The following is an 18,753-nucleotide window of genomic DNA, read 5'->3' as shown; positions in this document are numbered from 1 at the left end:
AACCAGAAATCTGTGGATTCCTCCTGGCAGGGGGGAAGTAATTCTCAGCTATGCTGCCTGCCCTCCACAGCTCTCCCCTGATTTCTAACACGGCCAAAAAGGCATCCCTCACTGCTCCCACGCACTGCCCACCCCACAGTGGCTGCCACGGCGCAGAGACCCACCCAGCCTGTTTCCATGGAGCCTGACCTTCTCCTGGAGGTTGCAGAAATACACCCTTCCATAAACAGATGCTTCTACCTAGGAAAGCCTCAAAGTTCTGTTGGGATACTCCTGGTGGTGCTGGCTCGGGAAGCTGGCTATGAATACCTTGGTGGAGCACCTGGAACAGTGAGTTCTCCTCCAGGAGGGTATCGGCACAGCCGACACCAGCAAGAGCAGGTACCTTGGCAAGTGCCACGGCAGAGTTATTACAACATTTGGGCCCACCAGCATCATCAGAACTAATCAGTTACAAGTTCTGACAGACAGGCACAGCCCTGAAATCAAATATAGTTGCAAAATTATTCTGATTTCAAGTGCTTTTGGCCACTTGCAACTCTGCCTTGGCAGCACAGCACCGGGGAGAGCAGCACACTGGTGGCAGTGACGCTGTCCCGAGTGGCAGCACACTCCAAGGGAGCGGGGCAGGATGCTGCAGGACACTTTGTTGGCAGTCAGGCCCCTGCAGAGGTTGGGCACTGAGCCGGGTGTCACCACACTGTGCAGAGGCTCCTGCGACCCCTGTGTCTCCCTGGCACGGCCCGTCTCGTCTCACTGAGTGCTGCTCGCCCTCCCTCCCTCCCAGAGCGCACATGGCTTTAATGTTTTTATTACCTGTTTGACTCGCTGCCTTATTGCTTCTCCTCTTAATGGGGCTGTAACCGTGGAAACGAGGAATAAACGGCCACCAGAAAATGAGATGATTAAACAGGTCACCCTGGCAAAACAAACTCCGTGCTCACACAGCCCGGGCTGCGTGTGCAGTTTCTGCCCAGGGAAATGCAGGGCCGGCTGGCAGAGGGTGGGAGGGCTGGATCAGGCTTCTGGAAGGAGCACACCACTGAGAGGTGCCTCCTTGGAGAAGTGTGGTCTCTGCCCAGAAGGGATGATGCTGTGTGTCTCCCAGGAGGGACATGTGGAAAATGGCAAGGTTTGCTGAGGGAAGATGGAAGATAGCGAGGACAAGACACATCCATGTAACTGGGGAAAAAATAGCAACTATGATGAATATAAATAGGCTGGGCTGAAAACAAAACACAAGTCTGAGACAAGTTGGTGTCCTCTGTTGTCCCTGTCTCTGGCATTGCCCACGCCTGCCTCGTGGCAGCTCCCAAGGGACTCTCCTTGTCCCTCCAAGGGCCAAGCTGCACTGGTGCCGCCCTGGCAAAGGCACAGCACTGTCCAGTCAAGCATGGCCAGGACCACAGGGAACATAGGATCTCATGGAGCACAGATCTGGCTTTCCAAGAAGCATCTGCAGTCACTGTGCTCACGGCTCCTTCTCTGAAGCCACGTGGCTGGGAGGAGAGGGACAGGACCATGAGAGCTGGGAGGGCATGAGCACAGCCTGGGCTGGTGTCCACTCCAACACAGCCCTCCTCGTGACGGGGCAGAGGGCTGGTCCACACCAGCAAGACAAGGAGAAGGCAGAGGGTCTGTGTGTCTCAGCACCCTGCTGGGTGCCAACATCTGAATGAGATCTCAGTCAAGCTCAGAGGTAATGAGTTTCAGACCAAAATGTTGTCGAAAACAAAAATAAAACCCCCAAATATGCACACCGCAATCAAAAAAGCACAATCACAAACCAACATTCAAAGTACTGAGGATCCTGCCAGAATCCCCATCCTGCCCCAACCTGTCCAAACCCAGACTCACTGGGTGCTGGCAGTCTGGGAAGAGCAGACTTACTCCACCAAGAGCAACAAATTCAGCAGAAGAAATTGGAACGGCAACGCTTGGCGAGGTGGAGATGTGAGACAACTGCTTGGAGCACACAGGCAAGTGGTTGTGCTTTCTTTCAAAAAAAACAGCAGGTGGTTTATGAAAAGGGCCCTATTCTTTAGGGTAATTTGAGCCATATTTCATTGTTTGATAGAAAAATCCTAATATTCATGACCTCCTTTAACTGGAAGAAGTTTGCTCATCTGAATATCAGCCCACAGAAAAATGGGAAAATGAAAAATAAAGAAAGTAAGATAATGGAAGGGAGGTGGAGGGGGGGGAAAAAAAGGAAAGGAAAAGCAAGACAGAATCAAAGGCAGAATGGGAAGTCCAGGAGGGTGACAAGAATGACGGGTCTGTGGGAATATGGAAAGGAAGGACATAAAGGAAAGCTATTTAGCAAGAGAAGTTACAACACTGCAGTATAAAAAAAGGTTGAGAAAGGCAAGGGTGAGTGATGGAAAACACAGCAAGAGTGAGCAAAGGAGCTTTCCCTTAAAGTTTCCAAACACACGGATCAACTTTGCAAAACTGGGATTCCTGTCCTACTGAGCTTCTGTTAAAAATATTCATATGCAATCAAGAAGAAAAATCAGACCCTCTCTCCCCAGCCTCTGTTTCCTCACCCTCTTCCAATCCGGTCCTCCTCTGCTAACATCTGCTGCCTGCCTTCGGGACATGCAGATGGTAATTACTCCAGGAGCAGCTTCCTCTCCTTTCCCTGCTTGCAGAGGGCCACTTGGAAGAGAGCTTCAAGCCATGGAAAGATACCACACACACCTCCACGCCCGGGAGAGGGGGGATGTGGGAGCCAGGGCCGTGCCCAGAGAACTTGATAGCACAGGGGGTGGGAAAGGGGTGAAAAGATGAAGACATTTGTCTACAAAACACACCAACAAAACATCCCCCTGGCCTGAAGAAGGAGGACCTGGGGAAAAGTTGGCTTGAGATGTGGGACTGCTCCTGCTCCTCCAGATAGGGGAAGGGGTGCTGGAGGAGAGGTGCACTGGGGAAAGGCAGGCAGTGAGGAGGAGGAGGAGGAGGAGGAGGAGGAGGAAAAGGAGGGCTGCCCTGGGCGAGCCGGCTCAGGGAGTGGATTCATACAGGCATGGAGCTGGCAAACACCAGGCGGAGAGGTGGAGCTGCTTTAATGAGAAGATGCTTCTATGACTCAGGCCTCAAAGGGATTGGGACTTTATTATTTTATTTTTCCATAATAAATTATGCCCTGGGATGCCAGGTCCCGCCGGGTTTTTCTGGAAATACCAGACAAAAGCTGGTGTTGCTACCTGGCTTTTGACAGTTTCCCATGTATGGAAGCTGAAGGTTCCTGGTTCTTCCTCTGCTCTGCCCTGGCCCAGCCAGTCTCGGGAGCGGGGCTGACACCACTGCACCATTCCAACAGAACAGCCCAGCTAGAGCTCCTCACCTCCCTGCCCAGGTCCTGGAGAGCCCCCTGTGCAGCTCCACGATAGCCCACCCTGGGCCCACGGGTGCTCCCAGCCCGTGGAGCTGCAGCTGCCGGGATGTCAAAGGTGCCACGGGTCAGGTGGGCGCAGGAGCTCCCGGGAAAGCGGGAGCGGGCTCAGCTCTCTCTCCCACACCCCAGGCACCACACCCCGGCTGGAGGGAGGAGCTGCTGCCCGACCCCCGCACCCGTCCATGGACAGCAGCCAGGCCTCATTCACTTATCTCCATCACTGAAGCGCCCAGCCCTGGCTCTGGGCTGCACAGGGGAGTATGATTATGCCCACTTTATAGATTAGGAGTTATTCATCCTACACCAAACCCTCAGACTCTGCCATGTCTCACAGACCTGTTCTGGAGCTCTTTGTTAGATTTAGGGTGAACTTGGCCCTAGTTCAGCTCAGAAACTTGCGTTACAAAAATCCCCTGTACAACCACCTGCCTGCCCGCGGCTGTGGACTGAGCTGACTCCAAGGCCATCGTTCCTGGTAGCAGGAATGGTGGGAGATTCACTGCAGGGCAGTGGGAGCACAGGGACACCCAACACATGGACCATGCTGGTCCTCTCTTGCTGCTAAGAAAGATCCACTCGTGGTCACGACGATGCAAGCACATGGAAAGAGAGGGTTCATCAAGAGCAACCTGGAGAACACGAAGTTCAGCACGACACCAACACAGGGCACGTGAGTGTCCGGGAGCACGGAGGTGGGCGAGTGTCTGGGGCAGACGGGCATGTGCAGGACACGGTGACGGGGACGTAGGTGTTGGGTGTGGGGAACACCTCCAGAAATGCTCCGGCAGAGCTCGGTGCTTTTACTGATTTCACAAGAGGCTCTGCTAAAATGTCACCTCTCCGAAGCAAAACAGGAGCACGTCGGTGAATCATCGTTTCACACCCCAAAACCAGGAATGGGTGGCAAAACTCTCTAGTGAGGCACCAAATCCTCAGGGGATTGCCATAAAATGCACCCGGTGACTTTAGTCTTCCCATCCTTTTTCCTAGTATCTCCTGATCTCCACCCCTTGCTCTCTCTTGCCAACCTATACGGGTTGTTCAGCTTTTATTTCGAGCATGAAACTGCCTTAGGACTGGAAGCTTTAAGCAGTTTCCCAGCCTCCAGAAATTTTCTGGTTGTGTTTCTCCACAGCAGAGCAAACAATTGCTTCGGTACCTGGCCACCACACCTAACCCCCAAATGCAATGAGAACTCGGAATTCTTTGGGAAACAAGAACGTGTTTTACATGAGTGAAGCACATATTTTTTGTTCACTGTAACTATTTGTTCCTGAAAGGACTTGACAAACTGTTCTGTTTTCTGGAACCACCACAAGAAGAAAGATGGGAAGTCCCTTGAGAAAGGGGAGAAGGTTGGTGCCAAGTTAATGCAATGGGAAGGGAAGTTGACAGCTGGACTCAGCCTCTGAGGTGGGCAACAAGGGGGCCTAGAGTCTGGGAGAGGGAAGAGCACCACCATCCCACTCCAAAACACACTCTGCTCCTCAGACAAAGCCTGTGCTTACAGGGAACAGCAGCCCAGCCCCTCACCTGTGATCAGTGCTACTGCCTGTCCTCACCAGCAGGTCCTGCCAGGGACCAGGAGCCCGCCCAGAGGAGCTGCACAAAGGAGAGGAAGCTCCAGGGTACTGATCCCAGCCATGGCCATGCTCTGTGGCCATCTGTCAGTCCAAAGATGGGCCCCATCCAGACCAGCTCTGTGTAGCCCCTGGGCTTTGCCCACCCAGGGGCTGTTCTGTCACCCTCTTGCAGCACCATGGTGACCTGGCCCAGCCCTGCACCCGCCCGTGCCCCTCCAGCACCAGAGCACTGTGCACTCTCCCCACTGTGCACATCCTCAACCCAGCCCCAGCAGCTGTTCCAGCCTGCAGAGCACTGGTCAAGCAGGAACGGGGATTAGAAGACAGCAAGTTTTTCTTTTGCTACCAATGTCTGCCTCTCTCTCCCTCGTGAGCCCTCGGAGAGGAAACAGGGAGCAACAAGGTCCTGGTCCAAAGGGCTCTCAATCCTCAAAATGGATTTTACCTGTCTCTGAAAGCTGCCTCCATCTCTCACCCCCATTGCTTTCTCCCTAGGGAAATCAGTCTAAAAGGGGCTAATGGAACAATGTCCCTCTCTCTCCCCCCTCTCATTTTCTCTCTTTTTTTTTTATTAGCATTTGTGGAATTTATTCCCAAACTCTCCTAATCTTTCGTACACAACCATTTGATTTGCATAACCCAGCCCCCTCTCATAAAAACTGGCTGCTAGTTTAATTAAAAAATGTAAATTTGCTGTCATCTCGGGGCCTGGTGAATTAGGACGACATCGGCATTTTTTATTGCTGAAGACGTCCAAATTGATCCAGTCCGCGCTGAACCGGAGGGGAGGAGACGGGGCCGCGTGGGACTTTTGGCTGGAGCTCCTGCCCCTCCCCTGCTCCCAGCCAAGCCTCCTCTGCCCCCTCTCTGCTTTGCAAAGTGCAGCTGAGGACGAGGACATCGGTTCTCCCAAAGCCCAGCTGGATCGGCCAGCGAGGCCTCTGCGGCGTCAGCACTTCTGGGAGCTCAGCCCTGGGTGGCACCTGAGCTCTCCAAACCTTGGGAACGGCCGTGGCTCCAAACTCTGGGAGGGAGGGAAGGAGCCCAGGTGGAGGTGGGAGATGCAGCACAGGCAATGGTTGTCTTCACCTCCCACAGGACTTTTCATTACTTTCCAGACACTTTCAACCAACTTTTCAGAGGGAAACCTAAATTGTAGGCTGCACAGCAGCCCAGGGGTATGGTCTGATGTCAGAGGGAGAGTCAAAGTGGCCACAAAAGCTCTCGCTGTGAGGACACAGCCAAGCACTCTGGCAGCATGAGAAGTGGGACAGACAAGGCTGTGCAGGCAAAGTCCTGAGATAAATTCCAAGCTCAAATATTCCTTTCCAAGAGTGGTGAGGAGGACTCAGGGTGGAAGCATAAACAGTCCAGGAAAACAGAAAGAGAAACCGATTATTTGGAAACTACATATTTAATATTTGACCCCCTCCAGCCAAGGTATCTGTACCATTCCGAGCTGGTTTCAGTTCGAGTTGCCTCTCCCCCTCTGGGACACCAGAGCAGAAGGGTGCAGTACCTGCACACACTGGTAGACCCCACTGGCAGACCTGGTTTGGAAGGACTCATAGAACCCAGCAGACAAGGTGCAGGCGAGGAAATGGGAGTTTTTTATCTCGGGGATCAACTTTCTGGTCTTTCTGTGAGTTATCTCTCTATGGTAAAGCAGTCGAAACACTCCTACGGACTTCAGCTGGCTTTGAAGCACCTTCTCCAATTAATAGCTGGGCCCTGCTTACACCATGATGGAAAGGTTAATTCCTACTCTGCTAAACCCTTCTCCCAAGGAACAATCTTCACTCGGTAGGCTTAAGCACTTGAATGCTTTCCACTCAAAAAGTATCTCATAGGACTCCTGGAAAGGGATGTGAACACCTGAACAAACTGCCTGGGAACCTTCTGCAGACCAAGGGTTCAGGAATGACACCAACCTTGACTAAGCCAATGTCTTCCCAAAAACCTGTACTGTCAAAAAAAAAAAAAGAAAAAAAAGAGTTGCCACCACTCCAGAGAAGGTGTTTCTATCCACTGGGTGTTTCAAACAACAACAGTGATTTGACAAAGGCACAAAATGACCCTGGGAGTGGAAAATTAGGTGTTTCTCCACTCATTTACCATAGGTGCTTTAGTCCTCATTCTGAGATCAGTTCCTGTAATCTCATACCAAGGATAATTAGGCTGGGGCACAGTTTCCCAAAGGAAGTGACAGGTGCCCAGTCAGTCAAGATATTTACAACCAGACTCGCAGAAAGTCACATGTAGGGAACATCTTGCCACGATCCTGGGCAGATGGACTCAGTCCATGAATTCTTTTCAGCCCTTAACCACTCTGAACACTTCTGGCCCTAGAAGGTCCATGCAAGGATTGACTGAGCTGAGAAAGCTCTCAGCAAGAGCAGACTGTCAGACCCCACATACCGAGTCCCTCTGGGAAAGAAACCCCTCCGGACTTGCCTCTGCCAGCTGGCAGCTCGTGTGAGCAGCCCTCGGGCACTGCCTCCGGGGAGCCACTGCCTGAGGGCTTGGAGAGAATTCAAGAGGCAGCGACTGAGGGAGATAAACTGGCCCAAGCAGATAAGGGTTAGAGGTGGTGATTATGGGGCAGGTCTTTGCCCCAAGATCATGACAAGACGGGTTCACCCACACACAGACCGTAATGCTGACTTAAACAGATCTCCCAGATCCTCATTTCCATGGCTTCCTGCAGCCCCGGGTTCCCATACCGGAGACCGAAACCCACGTGTTACCTGGGCGGCAAGGCCGAGCGCCCACGACACTTCCGAGAGGAAGGAGAATCCCTTTTTTGGGGCGGGGGGGGGAGGTGTTTGGCTTGTCAGCCCCTTTTCGGGGGCGGCGGTGCAGGAGCCCCCCGGGCAGCGGGCGGGTCCCGCCGGCAGAGGGCACTGCGGGGCCGGGGCACGGCCCTGCCCGCCCGGGGCCACCCCGGCCGGCGACACCCGGGCAGCTGCCACCGCTCCCGGAGATGGAGATCAGGGGTAAATCACTGTTTATTGCTCTTTAAAGCATTTGCCCTCCTGCAGTGTCACCACATCCTTAACTCCTGGGCTGCCCACGCAGCCTCCCAGCTCCTTGATCTGAGAGGGAAGCAGCCGCACGCCCACGGCTGGACCCGGGCAGAGCCGGCGTCGCGCTCGCGGGTGGAAGCGGCTCCGGGGCCGCTGGGCTCCTGATATCAATGGTAGAAATAAATAAAGAAATGGAATAAACGACGACAAAATTATCCCCTCAATCACAACATCAGAGTACATAGTTCAGGCCCAGTCAATCATCAACCAGTTTATTACCATCTTACTCCTTATTAAAAAAAACAACACACACACACGTACACATAGGCTCCGGCAGTAATGACCTGGACTGTGGTGCATCGCCAGCCCAGGCCTCTTTGGCCCATTGCTGCCATTTGGATTGTAAATGGCAGAGAATGGCTTACACCATTTTGGAGGAGCAAGTATGGTTGTGTTGGCAGGTACGGGGCCATGGCGGTGGGATGTTGTCCCAAACAGAGAGGCAACACGGCCCAAGGAATTCCTACCAAACTCTGCATTTGCCCACTTGGTAAAATCTAAATGAGACTCTGATTCAAACTGTCCAAGGGCTGGAAAACCCACCAGCACTTTGAGCCCCACTGCCCCCAGCTGCAGTCACACCCCAGCCCTGTCCAGCACCACACCCAGTGGAACCACGAGCCCAGCCCAGTGCCAGGCCAGACCCTGCTCCTCGTCCTGATACCTGATCAAAACCAGTGGACACGCCACAAAAAGCTACAACCAAAAACACGCCCAGTCCCAACACTGGGGCCTGTAATCTAAAACCAAAACATTGCCCCAGCCTGGCCACCTTTCCTCCTCCCTTCGAGATGTGAAGGGGTGGGGGAGGTCTCATACACCTCACATGGAAGGACAAAAACAAACCCATCCCAGATATGCCCAGGCTGAAAAAAAAATAATACTCATTAAATGTAATAAGCAGCCTCTTCATCCGACACTGCCTTGTCCCAAATAAATTAAATTCCTTTTCATTTAGACAGCACAGGAACCTGACAAGCAACCTTTACCACCGAGACGCCAAGAGCTCAGGAGGGGGAAAAAATGAAAGAGAAAACAACCCACACAACTTACAACAAATACAAAGGCAGAATCATTTCAAAACCCCCATAAACTTCCCCTCCGCATCCTCTCCCGGCCAGCCCGCTCCTCGCCCCGCCGCCCGCCCGCCGCCCCGGCCCGCGCTGCCGGGAAGGACCGGCGGAGGGAGCGGAGCCCCCGGTTCACCTCGGCGGGGCCGGGAGAGCGGGGCCGGAGCGGCGGCGGGCGCGGGAGCAACTTCCGTAAAACAAGTGAAAGAAGAAAAGTGAAAGAGGCGGCGAGCCCCCGGCCGCACCGCACCGCACCTGGTGCCGCCCCCGCGCCCCGCTCCGCCCGCACCGCGGCCCCGCACCGCCCGCACCGCCCGCACCGCGCACCCGCCGACAAAAGTTTCGGTGCGGCGGCGGCCCCGCGTCCCGGAGAGAGATGGCGCTGCCCGCAGCGCCGGCCCCGCGGCCGCGGAGGGGCTGAGCCGCGGCCGGGGCGGACAGCGCGGACAGCCTGGACAGCTCGGACAGCGCTCCGCTCCGCTCCGCCCGGCGCGGGGGCACCGGCACCGGCGGCCGCACCGAGCGGGGGCTCCGCCGAGCGGCGGGCGGGGGGCTGGGGGCAGGAAAAGGACAATTGTGCTGTACTTACCATAGTCGGAGAGACGAAAGCCGAATTCACTTAAATAATCAACTTTCATAATACTTAATTAATACCTAATTGCAGCTGATTGCTCCCGAATAACAAGTTGTTTAAAGCACTGATGTCATTGCCGTGCCGGTCCTCCCCGAGTCACTTTGGCAGCGGGGCCGGGGGCGGGCGCGCCGCCGCGGGGGGCGGTGACTGGCGGGCTCGGACCCGCCCCCGCGCCGGGCCCGCCGCCGGGGGCAGGTGCGGGGCCGGGCCGGGCCGGGGGCGGTGGCCGCGGGGCCACCTCGGGCGGACCCACCTCGGGCGGACCCGCAGCGCGGCCCCCGCGGCGGTCCCGGCCCGCACTCGGGGAAGCAGCGCGGGGCTGCCCCGCACTCGGGGCCGCCCGCCGAGCCCGGCCCGGCCGCGGTGCCTCCGCAGCCATCGCGGGAGCGGCGAGCACAGAGCGGCCGGCGCGGGGCAAACCGCGAGGGGATGGGGATGGGGATGGGGATGGGGATGGGGATGGGGATGCGGGTGGGAGCGGGGATGGAGCGGGGCCGGACGAGCTGCAGCGGTGCCCCCGAGTCCGGGCACGGCAGGACCCGCGGGCAGGGGCAGGGCGGGCACCGCCGTCCCACGCGTGTCCGGGCTCGGCCGTGCCGTGCGGGGCCCGCACCGAGGGGGGCTGGAGCGCTGGTGGCCGCCACCGGCGGGTGTCACAACCCTGGGCGCATCTTGCCCAATGCCCCGCAGGAAGCCCGCGCCGCTCCGCCGGGCCCACGGGAGGCTGGGGGGGGCTCTTTTGCAGCGAATTTCCTCATTTTTTGTTGCTTTATTTTTCTAAGTAGCAAAGAATGCGAGGGAGGTTCTGAGAGGCGTGTTGGGTAAACAGAGATATAAGCCTCTTTCTTTAAAACAAACGAGCAGATTATTTACCTGATTAAATAGGTATTTTGAACAGGTTGAAGGCTGTTTTTGTGAACACACCATATTTGGCTCCATGGATTTTGGCAGAGCTGGGCTCCTCACCGGGGCTGGGGAGCTGCCCATGGACTCACCAGCTCTTAAATCCTTTTTATAAGCAGAACTTAATGTGCTTCTCAAAGGAGGCCAGCATCATTACCCCACTGGGGATGGGGAAACTGAGGCACTAGCGAGGGAAGTGACTCGCCAGAAGTGGCTGGACAGGTTAGTCACAGGGCTGGAAGGAGCCCAGGTGTGTTTGGCTCTGTGCACCAGGATACACTGTACCCACAGAGTGTCCTGAGCCCAGAGACCCAACTGCAGCTCACTCATCACCTCAGCAGTGCTACATTTGCATGGGCAAAAACGCATGGGCAGCGCAGCCAGAGGGCAGGGAGAGGGAAGAGGAGAGGGGAGTCATTTGTGGAAACCACAAGTATTCCGGCTTCGCCTGGAAAAAATCTAAACAAAGTCTGCTAAAGCAGAGCCACCCAGAGACCCTCCGGGCCAGGAAGCAGGTGGGGACAGCAGTGTCAAGCAGGAGGCAAGTGTGCCCTGCCTGGGGCTGCCCAGCCAAGCAGTGCTCCGGAACAGAGCCCTGCATGGGACTCACTTTCCCACCTGCTACAGTCAAGCTCCTGCTTTGAGATGGGCAAAACTTTATCAGCATCGCCCTGACTTCCCCACTGGTTTCTAACAACACCATCGGCTCCAACCAGCACTGTCACACAGTGCTGCCATTAAAATCCTGCCTATCTGTGCTTCACTGGCCCCAACACAGGCACTGGCCCGGGCAACAGCACCCACAATCCTCGGCACAGCCCGCCCTGATCCCTACACCAGTCAGACACTACAGCACCTGCCAGGGAATATTCCACATGGGGAACTGATGGACAGTACCAGAAATGTTTGTGCTGGCTCTGTAGGAGCTCAGTTTGGGCCCAACGCTTCCTTCCAGGTGTGAGGTTGCTGACAAGTCCCGTAAGTTCACTGCATTTCACATCACACAGATTTCTTCATATTCGCCTCTCCTATGAACTTAATATTTAAGCAGTGGGAGTTCTGGTCACTGCTGTTGTTCCCTGAGTGAATGGCCCCAGCTGTATCTCCACCTCCTTACGAAGGGGAACACACACTCTAACATGGATGTGTCACTGCACATACACAGCCCCACAGACCCTCTAAACATACCTGTTCTTCTACGTGCACCGAGCTGAGCACGTTCACACATCAGTATCCAAATGTTCCCCACCCCTCCCATCCCTGCACGCACACGCAACATGCATATGCACTCCACAAAGAAAATGATACTCTGTACTCACTGACATTCAAATACACACATATCCATACACCATGACACACATGAACCCACACACACAACCTAAACACACCCGGAGGATCCCCTCCGCAGACTTCTCACTGTCCCTCCCACTCCTCCTTGCAGGAACAACTTGCCAAGGTGTTTTTTCAGGTGAAGTCCACGCCCTGCAGCTGACGCAACGGCAAGGCCTGATTTCCTATCTCAGTGATCTCCAGTCACAGGATCAGGTTTTATTTCCCCATCCTCCCTCCTTTGCCTCTTACCCAAGAAAAGTTGGTTCTTTCCTCTCTCAGGGGCTCTGGAGCTTTCTGCTCCCTTGAGGACCCCTGTGCCCCCCATAAGAGCAGCATCTCCCCTCCTTCCCCTATCCCTCCAGGGTATAGATACACTTGAGGGAAGGCTGCCTCTGACCGTGCCCCCCTGCACCCCAGGAGCACTTGAGGGAAGGCAGCACCCCTCACCCTGCTCTGAACTGTGCTGCTGTGCCACAGCAAGAGCCACCCCGGCCACGGCTGCCCTTTCATGGCAGGTGAAGTGATCTCTCCTTCTCCCTTCACACCCTCCCAGGGGCATCAGGAGCTCTCAGTAATTAATGTTTGCCAGGTGCTCAGAGATCCTCAGATGAAAAGTGCAATGGGAGGGGGAAGGATGATTAATTTATTATTATTATTACAGTTTAATGCTTTCCCCGCAGACAGTGTGCCAGGGCTAAAGCAGGGAGTGAGTCATGCTGATATGTGGGACATCCCCCTTTTTGTGTCTCTTCTACCTTTGTTTCTTAGGCTTAGCCCATTTTCTTGGCAGTTTCTCCCTCCTTAGCTGGAGCTGACCCCGGGGCCTGGGGCCGTGCTCTGGATTCATGTGGGCTCAGGGCGCTGGCTCCCAGATTGCAGGTTGGAGATCTGGCAGCGCTTTGCTCCTCCTCCTGCTCCTGCTTGGGGAGTCTATTAGGCAAATGCTCTTGCCCTATTTCTGTAATTTTGTTTGATTTCTGTTTCGTCAAGGGAGGCGCCCGGAGGCCTCGGGGCCTGGGCGGCAGGAGCAGACAATTCGTGCTTTCTTTCCCTTTCCTTCTCCTTCCCTCCTTCCTTCTCAATTCAGTTTCAATCACATTATTGGCACATGGTGCCCCAGAACACATTGCCAAAGCGGCTGTGCCGAGTCTCACTGTGCTGGGTGGGGCTCTGCTGGGATCACTCCTGCCAGTTGCCATTCCTTGGCCTTGCTCAAAGAGTTTGACACCAGCTCCCCACCATGTGGCTGCCGCTTTTTCAGACACTCCACAGCTTCCAGCATCTGCTGGAAGCCAAATACTGCTCATCTCTTGACCACTGCCCAGAGGGAATGACTGTAGTGGGAGTGGACCACACAGCACTGAACGTACACGGCATGTCCTCGTGCTCCACAGGGGCCCAGAAGACTTGGGGGGAAGGAGTGGCAGGGGTTTGAATGTGCTAACAATTAGTTACAATTTACTACAGCGATTAAAAGTGCAGCCTGGGGATTTCAGGGCGAGGAGGCAAGGGCAGAGTGCTACCCAGGCATCGTGGCCAACAGGGAAGGTACCTGGCACTCAAATGCAGGCACTCTGCCTGCAAACCCAGCAAGTGCCACCCTGAGCCAGCCCAAAGCTGCCCCCACAAAGCCCCCGAGCCCTAGCTTGGCACACTGGGATGAACTCTAGAGGCACCAGGAAACCACTGCCCAGTGATAGGTCACAGACTGGGCAAGACCCATTGCTGTAAAACATGGGGCAAGCACAAAAACCAGTGATTTCTGTCAAGAGGAGCTGCAAACCAGCTTGTGTTCCTGCACAGACACGCTTGGATGCAAACGAAAACGTGAGCACTTGCCATGTGCACGCACACACAGAGTCACATGTAAGTGCACAAACATGTGACTGCCGTGTGTATGGTCCTGGCACACCAGAGTGACACCCACCTGGGCACCCAGGGCAGGGCAGGATCGTCACGGATGGTTTGGCAGTGACTGTCCTGCTCTGGACACATGTGGAAGGCCAGATGCCATGGAGATGCAAAGGGGCTCTGGGTAGAGAGGAGCTGCTACCCTACTTACTCTACAGGGCAATGACTTGCCCCTCAGCAACTGTGTCCTGCCGTGGGCTGAGGACACTGGCACACAGGGCTCTCAACACACAGCCCAGCAAGCAACAGAGATAGGACAGGCAGAGAGACAAGCTGGATTTTCCAGGATTCTGAAGCTGTCTGAGGAGTAGGGCTGGTCTCCATGAATTCTCTCTGGATTTGGCCTGGCTGGGGCAGGAGCAAGAGGAGAAAGAAGGGAAGGCAAAGGGAGCGAAGAGTCTGCTCTGCTCCACCTGCCCCATCACAGGCAGAGGCCGTGCCAGCCCTGCTCCCAAGGGGTCACTGAGACGGGTACAGAGCAGAGTTGGGGACTGTTCCTGATGGAGCAAGTGAGACAGACATTCATTAGAAGTGACAGCAGGGAAGTGAGGGGAGATGATGGAGAAGGTAAGAAACGGGCAGCAGACCCCAGGCTGCACACAGCGGGGACCGACTGCCATTCCTCCTCTGGGCTGTGCCAGCAGGATCCCCACCACGGCACCGGGAGGGCAGACGAGGCGTCCCGTGCTGCAGCACCCGCCTGGGCTGGCCCTGCCTGTGCAGCGGGGCTGGCTGAGCACGGCCGCTGCCCACCCGGGGATGTGGCAGCACGCACGGAAGGGGCTCTGAGCGAGCCCATCGCTGTGCCGGCACGGCCTTGGCACGGCTCTGGCACAGCCCTGGTACAGTCCGGCACGGCCCCGGCACGGCTCTGGCACAGCCCCGGCACAGTCCGGCACAGCCCCGCGAGCCGGGCCGATGGCACACGGACACACCGTGCAGAGCCAGCTCACAGCCCGTCGCAAGCGCGGCCGCGGCCCCCCGGGAGCCCTGGCAGGGGCCGGAGGGTGCGGGGAGCAGCGGCGGGCGGTAAGTGTGAGGCAGACGCAGCGATTGCATTACTGAAGGAGCCCGGGCTGGCAGTGCCGAGCTATCGTCCCTGTAATCCTGTTAGCCAGCAATCTCCATTCCGAAAGAGCTTCATTTCTTTGTGAATATTTGTAAACTAGATATCTAATGGAAAATTATAGGAAAATTATAGTGAAATTCATGACGAAGAAATCCGATTAGCCCTAATTCAATTATGCCATCTTAGCCCACACAGCACATTTCCCATTTTTTTCCCATAAATACCAATGCCAGGGGTCCGGGTAATCAAATAAAATTGAAAATCATCTTCCCATTAAATTCAATTAGCTGCAATTTCTAAAGCCTATCAGAGATTTTAATTACTAAATTATAAAATTCTCCAATGCTAAATTGAAACTAAAAAAATTGCACATCCTTGTATTTCAGAAGAAAAAAACCCAGCAGAAACCTTGAAAAATACCCTTCTCCTCCCATCAGCACCCACGTGAGCACGGGTCTGGGCAGGCTTCACCAGAGAAATGAGTGTGGAGGGACATGAGCCAGGCCTAGGGAGGAAGGTGGCTACCTCTGAGAGAAAGGGCTCGGACATCAGCTGAGATTAAAACCTAAGATCCAGCTCTATTTACAACTCGACTGGGTTGGAAGAGGGAAGGGGAGAGGCTGGCAATCTCAGCAGTGCCTCTGCTCCTGTTTCCCACACGAGCTCCCGGGTTGCAGCCGGTTCTCCGCGCCCCCGCGCTGCTCTGCCAGGCACTGGTGACAGGGCACGGTGCTCCCGCAGCCGGGAAACAGGAGACTCTCTAGGAGCTGAAACGAGTTTTGCCTGCAAATGGGCTCGGTGAGGCAGTCCCTCGAGTCTCCATGTGCCAAAGCCAGGGCAGGAGAGCTGGTGATGCCCAGAGGGAAGCAGGAGGGCAGATGCTGGCTTTGTGCTTCTGATAAAGCTCCTTGAATAATAGCCATGCAAGCCCGGTCCTGACACTGAATTAAGGGAAGCTGGAGCCCTCAGCAAACTGATTTAGCTTGAAGCACTACTTCAGCGAACACGTGGGATGTACCAGAGGAGGGGGACGTAATCACCCTTCCCTGATAGCACAGGGAACTCTCGGAGTTCACAGAGGCACCAGGCAGGCAAGCCCATCCCTAAACTGTTCTTTATTCAACAACCAAGCCAAGCAGGCAAACGGGGAACCAACAAAGCCTGTGCCTACAGATGCTCTCTTCCAGCCCTGCTTCTCCGGGGACCAGCGTGGCACAGGGACGTGGTGAGGGGCAATTAGCTGTGCAAGCAAGCAGAGGGAGGGGAAGTGAAGCTCAGCTCTCCAGTCACAATACCTGACCCTCCACGAGACAGCGAGAGAGGATTTTCCAACACTGCCTTTATGCCAGAGAGCACTTCTGCGTGGTACCTTGCAGGGTTTATTCATGCACTAACATAAACGCATCTCCCAGCTCTAAACAGGAGCTCAGGCTGCCCCGAACCAGGCCGATACTCGGTTTAATTTACTGGGCGCCCGAAAGTTGCCAGCAGGGAGTTGCCCGCAAACAGAACAACAACAAAAAAGTTAATGATCTGGGCTTTTTCTTTAATAAATAGGCAAACTGGCTGAGCCGGATTGTTGGCTGGGATTCGTCTCCCCTTTATCACCCTGGAGCTTCTGTGACACATTCTCCAAATCATCAGCATTTTGCAATTTGAGGTCGTTACCAAATACTATTTTTTTGCCAAGGAAGGGAGAAAAATAAATTAATAATTAAGAAGCCCAAGCAGGGAGAGGCTGTGGGTTGGATGGCGCTGCCACCTCCGCGGGGATTGCTCAGGCACCTGGCACCCGCCCAGCGCGCACCTTGGTCGCCGGCTCACCCTGGAATGTGGTGCTGGCACCCAAGTGCTACTCGATTTTACTACGAATTAATCAAAGTCTCCTCTGCAAACGTCTAACGCTAAATCACCACTGGCTGAGCTTCAAATGCAATTCCCCCGTTCCAGGGAATCGGCGCAAGGAGATTACCAGCTCCAGGTGAAAAGCTGAAGGGGGTTTCCTCTCTGCACATCTCCTGGTTCTCCAAGGCATCAGCCTCTCCCAGCTGGAAGGAGAATAGATTTCCTGCAACTCTTCTCCCGCTCACAGCAGGTAACTGCACAGACATTCCAGATACGCTGGGATAAATCTGCCTGTGCTGCCTGGCTGGAGTGTACTTACACCAAGGGGGAATTTGATGTGACTGTGAGCCAGCACAGTGCTGGGTGTGCCTGTGCCCCCACGATCCCAGAGCTGTGGATGCCCCTCGACACCTGAGGGCCCGCGGGGCTGTGCCCTGTGTGGTCTGGCCTCGTGGCCACGCGTGTGTGCGGGGCTGTGCGGTCACACGTGGCTGCCGCAGCCAGGGCTACACAGACGTTCTCTGCGGGCGTTCCTGCCCTGTCACTGTGAGCATGTCTCATTTGTCTCCGAACCTGCCGTCCCGAGCACCCTCCCCGTTCCTGGCCAGCCCCCAGAAGATGGGTTGCCACGGCTGATGCTCTGTGTGGCATCAGCACACGTCCTCACACCGCTCGGCAGACACGGCCCTGCCCTGAGCCATGGGCGAGCTCTACTCCCCTCTCCACACTTTGCCTGTCTCAGAGCCCTCTCGTATTTTCAGTGCTCACCAGACCGTGAATTCACCTTCATACCAGTTACAGGGTTATTTAGCTTCTCCTGACGCTGATAACCACCAAACTTTCACTGGCAGCTCAGCCTTCCCCTGGGAGACACACAGCAGTCCTCCCTCCCGTGCCCACAGTGCCCCTACCCACGCACACCCACCAGGAGCATGGGGACAGGTCCCCAAGCAGGACACGGTGCCTGGGGACACTGCTCACCCGCCAGCCACAGTCTCTTATCCCCACCCACATCTACACTGTCAGAAAGAGCAACAGAGCAGAAGAGTTAAAAACCGGATGGAAAGAATGAAATAGAGAAGAGGGGGAGAGAGAGAGAAGAGGGGGAGAGAGAGAGAAGAGGAAAAGGATGATAAAGCAAAACCAGTACAACCAGAGAAGGAAAAACCCCCAAGACAGCAGAGAAAGGAAGAGGGAGGGAGGCAGGAAGAGTGCAGGGATATACTGTGGGGTTTTGCCCCTGTACACCCCACAAAGCAACACTTCCATCATTTAACATTAACATACTCTACAGCTCTCCCTGAAATCTTAGGAATCAACTAGGCAGCCCTTGTGCAGCAGCTGGACTAGCTGTGCGTGGGCTGGGGCACTGCTGAGGAGAAATGAGGATGATGAGCCTGTATGGGAAACATGGGACTCCCCCCCAGGGTGCCCAAAGGCCGTGGGAGTGCAGAAAGCCCCAAATGGGAGGGTGAAACCTCCGTGCAGAGCCACGCACAAGGAAGGTCAGCAGCCTGTCCCTCCTACTGATCCCCTGCCACGAGGAAACCCTCTCTGCTCTCCTTTGCTGGCCCAGAGCCACCTCTGCCACTCTCCCTCCCACTGGCCCGGAGCCATCATTGCCTGTTCCCCCTGCTGCAGACCTGTAAGGCACCTTTTTGCCAGCTTTCCCCTCCCCTGCCACAGCCCCTGTCTCTTGGCATCATGTCTTTGGCCCAGGGCCTCGCTGCTCACCCCTGGCCACGTGGGCTTTGCTCCCTGGTCTCCTGGGCTTTCCCACTCTGACTGAACAATTCCCAGCTGAAGCAAGTGCTGCAGCGACATTTCACTCTGCAACCAAGCATGTGCTGACAGCGAGTGGCATCCCCAGGAGCTCCTGCCTGGCCCCCAGGGCTGTGCAGGGCCAGACTCTGCTGA

General features: G+C 55.4%; 1 protein-coding gene across 11 annotated transcripts in view; it reads right to left on the bottom strand.

Moving 5' to 3' along the window:
- The window catches only part of CASZ1 (castor zinc finger 1), a 273,799-nt gene that overhangs the window by 75,923 nt on the left and 179,123 nt on the right, over window positions 1-18,753 (bottom strand). Inside the window, exon 1 of one of the 11 annotated variants that reach the window (XM_051786179.1) lies at window positions 9,732-9,903. The exons of 8 other annotated variants lie outside the window; for them this stretch is intronic. In XM_051786179.1, coding sequence (XP_051642139.1) covers window positions 9,732-9,780 — 49 coding nt within the window. In that variant the 5' untranslated portion in view covers window positions 9,781-9,903. Of the gene's footprint in view, window positions 1-9,731; window positions 9,904-18,753 lie in introns of those variants that run through there. 2 more of the 11 variants (XM_051786190.1, XM_051786184.1) reach the window with 2 other exon arrangements.

The sequence above is a fragment of the Manacus candei genome, unplaced genomic scaffold (genome assembly GCF_025592945.1).
Source record: "Manacus candei isolate 608988 ecotype Guabito, Panama unplaced genomic scaffold, ASM2559294v1 h1tg000022l, whole genome shotgun sequence".
Taxonomy (NCBI): Eukaryota; Metazoa; Chordata; class Aves; order Passeriformes; family Pipridae; genus Manacus; species Manacus candei.
The sequence above is the reverse complement of the archived record's forward strand: the minus strand, read 5'-3'. Positions and strand labels throughout refer to the sequence as shown.